The sequence below is a fragment of the Grammomys surdaster genome, unplaced genomic scaffold (assembly GCF_004785775.1).
Source record: "Grammomys surdaster isolate TR1022 unplaced genomic scaffold, NIH_TR_1.0 66, whole genome shotgun sequence".
NCBI classification, from domain to species: Eukaryota; Metazoa; Chordata; class Mammalia; order Rodentia; family Muridae; genus Grammomys; species Grammomys surdaster.
In genome coordinates this window covers 3,822,528-3,832,132 of record NW_021604568.1, presented here as the reverse complement: position 1 = coordinate 3,832,132, position 9,605 = coordinate 3,822,528, and the positions used below count along the sequence as shown (strand labels likewise).

Below are 9,605 nucleotides of genomic sequence, written 5' to 3'. Positions count from 1 at the left end.
CTTTACATGCATGTATACAATGTATACAGATCCTATTCACTTTACATACATGTACAGAATGTATATAGATCCTATTCACTTTACATGCATGTATACAATGTATATAGATCTATTCACTCCTCCCACTTCCCACTCTTCTTGATCTGGGAACAGGTGAGAGGTTACTGAAGGGAAATAGGTAAGGGGTTCCTGACAGGGACTAGATAAGGGGTTCTTGACAGGAGAATGCCTGGCCTACCAGCAGCTGCACCACTGAAGGCAATTCTCCCTCCTACAGCAATCACTAACTGCTTACAGATCACCAGGTAGGTCTCAATTATGAATTTAAAGTGAAATTCATAGGATAATCTCAAGCCATTTCTCAGAGTGCAAGCTGTAGAAAAGTGGGAGAAGCTGAGAAAGATGTGTTCAGCAGGATAAGGATCAAGCGTTTTCCCTCTATGACTGATTTGCTGGGAACCGCATGGTCAGTTGGGCCTGCCTGGGTCTTTTCCTAACCACAATGGCAGCTGTGCACACTCTTGCCCCAACCTTTCTTTCCCACAGGCACATCATTGAGATCTGCAGCAAAACAGGGCTACCTGGCAGCATACATTTGAACCCCCCAACCCCACTCGCCCCTACCAAAACCTTCTCCAGGTCACTATCACTCCTTGCAAGTATTTCCAGGTCTCCTGGGAATGTAGGCCTGAGCAGCCCTCAACGTGTCTCTGCAGCCAAAGTTCATGAAGAACTTGATCGTGTGATTGGGCGCCATCAACCCCCCAGCATGAAGGACAAGATGAAGCTGCCCTATACCGATGCTGTGTTGCATGAGATTCAAAGATACATCACTCTCCTTCCTTCTAGTCTGCCCCACGCTGTGGTCCAGGACACGAAATTCAGGCACTATGTCATCCCCAAGGTTAGATGTGTTTGCAAAGGTGACTGGGAATGAAGGGGTACCATGGTACCTGCCCGGGGTGAGCAATGACTCTCAGTTCTGGGTCTGGAAGAGAAACAGGTTAAAGTCACCAAAAGAGCATAAAGAGCCACAGACACTCTGTCACCTCTGGGCCTTGTCTTTGACTTTGTAGAATGTGGGACACTGACCTGAAGCTTCCAGGCCCCTTCCTACTCTCGTGTCACATGCATTAAATGCATCTCATGTCACATGCAGTGCCTTCGATGCCGAAGAAGCTCACCTGATTTTTCCACGGTGGGTTTTAAAGGGGCCTCCCTGTGAAAGTGCTGCAGTTCTAATGTTGAGCCAAATTATTGCCCTTAGTCCCAGTTTTCAGTTACTCGGTCAGGCGATTGCTACCCTCACAGTCAATCTGTGTGTGCCAGGGATGCAGAAAGCCTTCAGCATCTACATGCAAAGGGCTCCATAGCTCATAAGGTGTAGAAAAGATACCAAATGTGATCCAAACCACTGCCAAATTCAAACCACCCTTCCTGTTTGGTCTGCTAAAGTGTAAGTCTACACAGTTGACATGGAACTGGACCTTGAGCAGGAAACACTTCAGTAGTCTAAAGTCAGGATATACATCATAAGAAAAACCAAGGGCGCAGTGGGCGAGGGAGGGTACTTCATGTGTAAAAGTGCAAGGACCTGAGTTCAGATCCCAGCACCTGCCTGTAAAGCTGGGCACGGCATGCACATGTAACCCGGCACTGTGGCAGGCAAAGACAGGAGAGTCACTGGGCCTTTCCTTCCATTTTAATAGAACTAGTCCTCACTACACTGCTTAAACTGTTCCCCATCTCTCAGTCCTTAAACCTTAGTCCCTGGTGTGCTGAGATTACAGGTGTTCACCCCCAGTCCAGGTAAGAAAACTTTCATTAATGAAAAAAAGGACAAGGTAAAAGTACTCAGAGGTAAGCAGGACGTTTGCAAGATTTTAAAGATTTAAAGATATTTTCAAGTTTAGAATGCTAAATTACACAATTTTTTTTTAATCAAAAGACTTATTTTGCCGGGCCGTGGTGGCACACGCCTTTAATCCCAGCACTTGGGAAGCAGAGGCAGGCAGATTTCTGAGTTTGAGGCCAGCCTGGTCTACAGAGTGAGTTCCAGGACAGACAGCCAGGACTACACAGAGAAACCCTGTCTCGAAAAAACAAAAAACAAAAGAAACAAAAAAAAAAAACTTATTCTGTATAGGCTAGGAAAATAAGTTATCTACAAATAAAATTACATGTTTATATTACATGTATAAGATATATTTCTATTAACATATATTTATTATTAATACTAATAACCATATTTTTTCTGGAACCAAACTAACAGATTCTAATTTTGATGTGGAATTTTTAAAATATTTAAAATAAATTATATGAGCTGGACAGTGGTGGTTCACACCTTTAGTCCCAGCACTTAGGAGGCAGAGGCAGGTGGATTTCTGAGTTCGAGGCCAGCCTGGTCTACAAAGTGAGTTCCAGGACAGCCAGGGCTACACAGAGAAACCTTGTTTCAGCAATAAATAAATAACAAGTAAATAAAACACAAATCCAGTTTAAAATAAATTACACATTTTATTTATTTTTATGTATGGTTATTATGAATGGTTAATGAACATATAAAATATACGCACAGAATGGAATAGACTGAAAATAAAAATGATAAGTATTCTTGTCTTACCTTATCATACTATATTGACGGGATGTTTAAGAAAACTTTTCTTTGGAGACAGGGTTTCACCATGTAGCCTTGGCTGGACTAGAATTCACTGTGTAGTCCAGACTGTGGCAGAGCTGGCAGAGTCCTGCCTGAGGAATGGCAGGCGTTCTTGCTGGTACCAAAGGTAACGCCTGCAGAAGGCTGTGTGACCACAGCTCCAGCAGTTTGCAGCTCTAGAAGAGTGTCCCCACTGCTAAGAACTTTTATTTTGTGTAGATTTTCCTCAAAATGAGAATTTCTTTTTTTTTTTTTTTTTTTTTTTGAGACAGGGTTTCTCTGTGTAGCCCTGGCTGTCCTGGAACTCACTCTGTAGACCAGGCTGGCTTCGAACTCAGAAACCCAACTGCCTCTGCCTCCCAAGTGCTGGGATTAAAGGTGTGTGCCACCACCGCCCGGCTTAAGAATTTCTTATATATTATAATTTTTAATAAATCAAAAGATAGAAAAATTTATCTATAAATGAAATTATATCTTTATGTTAGATATATAAAATGTATTTATATTAATATCTAAAAAATAACTATTTTTCTGGAAACCAACTAAGAGATTCCAATTTTGATATGGAATTAATTATTATTATATTATATATAATATAGTAATATAAATATATTTAAAAGCAAGATGTTGATGCACATACTTTTAACCCCAGTAGTTGACAAACGGAGACAGGAGGCTCAGGAGTTCAAAGCCAGCCTCAGTTACATAATAGGTTTGAGACTACCTCAAAGCACAAACTGAAAGAATGTACTTTATATTTGAGGGTTAGAAATTTCCTATTTAAAAATATGCCCACTAATCGTGGACATTTAAAATTCTGCTATTTTTATGAAGTAGAATACTGTGCAAGCTACAGAATACCACAGATTCTGTGTGGAAACAGTGGGGGCTGTGTATAGTTTTTTTTTCATTTCATAAGGTATCTTCCAGAGGACAATAATAGTCTGGTAACAGTAATTATATCAAGCTAGAAGTCAGTGAAGAGTCAGTACAGGAAAGGAAGAAGGGGCCAGTGAGATGGCTCCGCAGGTAAAGGTGCCAAGTGGTGACCTGAGTTCAATCCTAGAGCCCACATGGTGGAAGGAGAGAGCTGCCTGCCCTCTGCCCTCCACATGCACACCATGGCAGGAGGGTGTAAACGAACAGATAAACTGTAGAGGAATTTTAATCCAGCAACATGGCTGCTCTGATTGCATCCAAAGACCTTCTAGGTCTGTGATCTGACTGGAATGCAGACAGGCCCTTAGGACATACCTTCAGTCCCCCATATATGAGTCTAAGTAAGGGACAGGCAAAGTGACAAATCAGAGAAAGATTTGACAAAATAAGTCAGAGATAGGATACGCCCAACTCTCAGAAGAAAGGCTATTTAAGGTCAGCCCTGGGAGAATGACTTACCAGTCGGTAGTCAGCGAGTGGGAGTCGGTATAACCAGTACAGTGGAGTTGAGTTCATTCGTGAGTCATGCAGTTCAGTGCAGGGCAGTAGAGGCAGTTAAAGCCGGAGAATAAGAAAGATCCAGAAGATTAGAACAAATTGCTAGAGTTAGTTTGAGGCCAAGCAAAGCCATTCAGTGAGAAGCTGAGAGAAGCCCGATTGAATCACTCAGCTTGGAGAGGAGTTTGAATAGCTAAGTTGAACCAGCCAGCCAGAGTTCAGAAAGAACTAGGAAGGGGTGAGCTTATTCAGCAGTTATGCCTCCAAGATGACAATTGCATCAGGCGAATAAAAGTTATTTTTATAGTAAATGTCAAAAATAATTTAAGAGAACAAGAGAGAAACATTTTTACTTTACAGTCTTCTGCACAGTACAGTTTTGTACTGCAATGTCATTTCCAATTCTTGTACAAACGTTTACAGAAACATGGGGTAGAAAGAGCTTTTGGCTAAGCTGGGTGTTCCAGGACCACATGGAGCTTGGTCCGGGTTCCAACTGTGCTGCTTGCTACAAGCAAGCATTTCTCCTTTCTGAGCCTCAGCTTCCCTGTTTATATAATGTGAGCCTCTGAGCTCTGTTGGCATGAGAGTTAATAAACAGCTCAGCACAGTGTGGGGCAGATGCAAGGCTTCCTGTGTAAACAGTGGCCACCATTAGCATTCTGTCATCTCAACTGGAGCTTCTTGAGCATTCCCCACTCACACCCCTTCTCCACCAGGGAAACTTTGACCTTTGCACATAGGCCCGCAAAATAGGTTATACACATTAAACATTTTCTGGTGACAAATCATAAATGTACTTAAAACCATTTTTGCTACACATATAATTTTACACTGTATTAAAGACAGCCAAATTTGCATACTAATGAGCTTGGTGTGTTGTCAGTTTTATATGAAGAATGAAATATGAGTTGAATACTTGATCCTGTAGGTAGAGGAGCATCTCTGGTGATTTTCAGAGCTAACTGGTATTTTGATTTTATAATTGTCAATGCTGAGAGTACCACTTTACATAAATGTTCAGCACAAAAAAAGCAGCAAGGTATTTACTGCTATTTCAGAAGTTATTAAAACCCCTACCCTACCAAAACTGCTTTAACCATTTCTTAATGGCACTCAGGTTGGCAACTCAAACAGCAATTTTTTAAAACCAACCATCCTTTCTAACACAATTTAAACATTCATTAACTTTAGACTTGCAGGCTGAAGGAAGACAGAAGGCAAAAACCTGAAAAGTCTTTGTTTTCTGTAGTTAAACCATTGTTTCTATGAGCTCAGAGAACCTGTGCGCACAGGAGGAAGATTGCAGTTCACAGCAGGCAGTCGTCTTGGCTGAGGTGTTTCAGGCCATGTACTGTGAAGTTGTGTGGTGTGACAGCATGCTCAGTGCAGGGCACCCTCTGTGTTCAGAACAAGACTGCAGTGAAACCTCAGGATGCTGGAAACGCCTCAGATTTTTTTTGGGGGGGGGGGGGGGGTTTTTTTGGTTTGGTTTTTGTTTTTTTTTTTTTTTTTGGTTTTTCTAGACAGGGTTTCTCTGTGTAGCCCTGGCTGTCCTGGAACTCACTCTGTAGACCAGACTGGCCTCGAACTCAGAAATCCGCCTGTCTCTGCCTCCCAAGTGCTGGGATTATAGGCGTGCGCCACCACGGCCCGGCTCAGATTCTTTACATGTTGAATTATGATTACATTTTTGATCCTTGTGTATTCAGAATCGTGTTACTGTTGCTAGTTCGTGTACAGTTCTCAGTCTGATACCTTGCTTTATACTGCTGCAATAACACTGTGACCAAAAGCCATTTGGGGAGGACAGAGTGTATTTATGGTTAGCTTCCATATCCCAGGTCACAGTCCGTTGTTGAGGGAAGCTAAGGCAGAAACTGAAGCCGTGAAGGAACGCTGCTTACTGGCTTGCTCCTCCTGGCTTGTCCAGTTTACTTTCATACATACCCCAGGAGCATCTGCCCGAGGGTGGAGCTTCCATAGTGGGCTGGGCCCCGCCAGATCAATCATTAGTCAAGAAAATGCCCCGTAGGTTTGTCTAGGCCAATCTAACTAGAGTATTTTCTCAGTCGAGGTTCTTTCTGCTCAGGTGACAAGCTGACAAAAAAAAGTAACCATGACTCCCGCGCTCACGACTTTCTGTGGGCCTGAAACTCAGTTTAAGAAACTGGAATCTAAGCATCACAAAAATCCTACAAGGCCAGTTTTTATTACCCCATGTTACAAGTGAGGGAAACGGGGTTCCATTGTACAGACCCGAGGCTCAGCCACTTCCTTCCACTTGCATCAGAATCCAGAAAGGAGGGGAAAAAAAAAAAGTAAACATGCCAAAGTAAGTCTTTCAGCTTGAGGCTGAAGCTCCAAAAAAAAGCCATGTGTGGGCACTGCGAGCTGCTGCCTCAGATTTTCAGCAACTAATTCTTGAACGCCGACTGTCACTCTTACCACAGAGAACTGTCATGCCAATAGGTAAGCGTGCAGTAGTTATAACCCGAGATGGTCATCAGGGAAGCACGTGAGTATCTCCCCATTAAATCCACGGTTACTCAGAGCGTTTGACCGGCTTGTGAGCTAACAGCTAACTGGCAAAGCACCTCTGTGTTCTCAATCTTCCAGGGCACCGCTGTCTTCCCGCTACTGTCTTCCGTCTTATTGGATCAAAAGGAGTTTCCTAACCCAGAGAAGTTTGACCCAGGACACTTTCTGGATAAAAATGGCAGCTTCAAGAAAACAGACTACTTTGTTCCTTTCTCCCTTGGTAAATATACATGTTTCAGGTAACGTTTAGCATCACTGAATTATGTCTTAAGTGACTCACTGATGTAAAGTCAGTGGATCAATCTGTCCTAACTTCCCAAGTCTAGCTAGAGACATTTCAGTCTATATACCAGTCACATCAGCTAAGTCATCCAGGAACTATTGTGTGGCTGGTAACTACAAGTTTTTAAAGGAAACAAATTAATCAAATTCAGATGTCACCTATTGCCTGGCAATGAAGAAACCCACTGTTGCAAATTTTGTCTCCTGATTTTCCTTTGTAATATCAACTTTTCCAAAACACTCCAAGATATGACTTCATTTAACTATTATTAACTATTATGAATGATATTAATTTTCTGATTCTCAGAGCCAGAATCCATCAAAGAACCTTCATCATCTTTCTCCTCCAAATTAGGCTTGCAGCTATATTTACTAGAAGGCCATAAAAACTCCTTGGCATTATCAGCCTGCGTTCCTTTTCATTTTTAGTCTATGTGTTTACTTGATTAGCGTTTTTTTTAAAAAATAAGCAGACTAAGGAGCTTGAGATTGTAGTGATAAGCCAGTTGCCTACAGTATGTAAGGCCCCAGGTTTGATCTGTAGGCTTGTAAAAATAAATCAATAAATAACAAATCAGCAAGTTTAACGTGCATCGCTTCTAACTACAATAGTAACAAATATCCAAAATAAAAATTCCACAACCAGAAGAAGAGAGGGAAATAAAACTACCTGCAGTTTCCCCTTATAGAGATAATTACTCATGGTCTTACCACAGATACTTCGAACAGGACCATGATATATGTAATGCAAAGGTTGGGTTTTTGTTATTATTAAACTTGGCTTATTCTGTACAGTCTATAATAATCTGCTTTTACATAGTATGCAGTATTATGTAATATATTAAATCATCACCCATGAAAACCTTCCAGCTGCATTGTATAATAAACTCTTAAGACTTTGCTTAACCAATCCTTTATAGAGTCAGGTCTAAATGTCATTCAGTCCCATGATATCATAAAAAATGACACAAATGCTGGCCTCAAAACCTTGCAAGCTCCTTCAGATAATCTCTTGGAAGTGCATTGAAGATGAATATTTCTTGAGTATTTCTAAAAGTTTTTTTTTCATTTTATGTTTATGGGTATATATGAGCATGCAGAGGCCAGAAAAGAGCATCATCAGATCCCTTTAACTCAAGTTAGAGCTGTCTGTGAGCCACTGTGTTGGTACTGGGAACCTAGATCCTCTACAAGAGCAGCCAGTGGAACCCCTGGGCCATCTCCGGCCCCTGGAATGCTTTGATAAGTGCTAATTTACCGTCCCCTGAGGGTGCTGATGGGCATTTCAGTGGCTTCCCCGCCTCATTTGAACATGAAGAGAGCTAATGGGTGTATTCTCCTTCCAGGGAAGCGGTCCTGTATTGGTGAGAGTCTGGCCCGGATGGAGCTCTTCCTGTTCTTCACCACCATTCTACAAAAGTTTTCCCTAAAGACTCTGGTGGACCCAAGGGACCTTGATATCAAGCCTGTTGCTACTGGGATTATCAACTTGCCACCACCTTACAAGCTGTGCCTTGTTCCTAGATAAAGTTTATCATTTTAATCATTAAATTCAAAGTAATTGTTTCCTTTTTCTATAAACAGTCTCTATATGCTAAGTACTACCTAGGCCAGAAACATTATTCATTAAAACCACATGGGCGTTTGTTTCAATCTAAACATCTGGGTCTTGAAAGCACCCAGGACACAGGCCATGTGTGTGTGTTCCTCACCTGCTCGATAAACTAGGCCCAAGCACAACTGACACCAGGCACTCGAGGCCCTCATCAGACACCGCCTGCAAGTAGCAACACATGCTCTTCTGTGGCTTCGGAAATAGAATTTATTTTCTGTCATTGTTTCAATAGAGAAATTAATGTAACAGCTCACACACAGTTTTCTATTCTCACTTAAAAGCATTTATGTGGTTTGTGTTATATTTGCAAAATAAATTCTCACCCCAACAATAGTTTCTTTGTATGTTTGATTTTATCTCGTCTCAAAAAAAAAAAAAAAAAAAGAAAGAAAAAAATCCCTTTCCTTGGCCTATAATCTACAAGAAGATAAATAGTAGAATCCAGTGGGAATCCCCCATCCCAGAGTTCTCCTTGCTCCTCCATCTATTTGCAGCCATTGGTTTGCATGTGGTCCAAAGAGCATCCTTAAGAAGTCAAACTACATCTAGGACTAAGGTACAGACATTCATCACTGGGCACTCTTCGTAGACACAGGGGTGGGACCAGGGGCAAAGAGCAAGAGGACAAGAGACCAAAAGCCTACACATTGCCGAGAGACCAGTGGTTATACAGGAGAACAGCAATGATGGCTGCCTTGGAGATGGCCTAACTGAGTTTACTGAGCAGCAGCTGCCATCAACTGGGTCAAAAGCCAACATCTAGACCTGACCACTCAGGTAACACTGGAAATGAGAGGACTGCAAAGACAGAGTGGAGGCAGGAGAATGAAAAGACAAGCCACCAGTTGGAGAAAATGTTCTCAAAGGATGCGTCTCAGTAAGGATGATCACCTCAAACATTCAACGCTTGAAACTCAGTTTGAAATTGAAACAGAGCTGGGCGGTGGTGGCGCACGCCTTTAATCCCAGCACTTAGGAGGCAGAGATAGGTGGATCTCTGAGTTTGAGGCAGCCTGATCTTCAGAATGAGTTCCAGGACAGCCAGGGCTACACAGAGAAACCCTGTCTCAA

General features: G+C 42.1%; 1 protein-coding gene across 2 annotated transcripts in view; it reads left to right on the top strand.

Moving 5' to 3' along the window:
- LOC114626625 (cytochrome P450 2C23) overlaps positions 1-8,867 on the top strand; it is a 24,681-nt gene extending 15,814 nt beyond the window's left edge. For both annotated transcript variants that reach the window (XM_028774083.1, XM_028774091.1), the window contains exons 7-9: positions 717-904; positions 6,716-6,857; positions 8,266-8,867. In XM_028774083.1, the coding sequence (XP_028629916.1) occupies positions 717-904; positions 6,716-6,857; positions 8,266-8,447 (512 nt within the window). In that variant the 3' untranslated portion in view covers positions 8,448-8,867. The remainder of the gene's footprint in view (positions 1-716; positions 905-6,715; positions 6,858-8,265) is intronic.
- Positions 8,868-9,605: the final 738 nt, after the last annotated feature.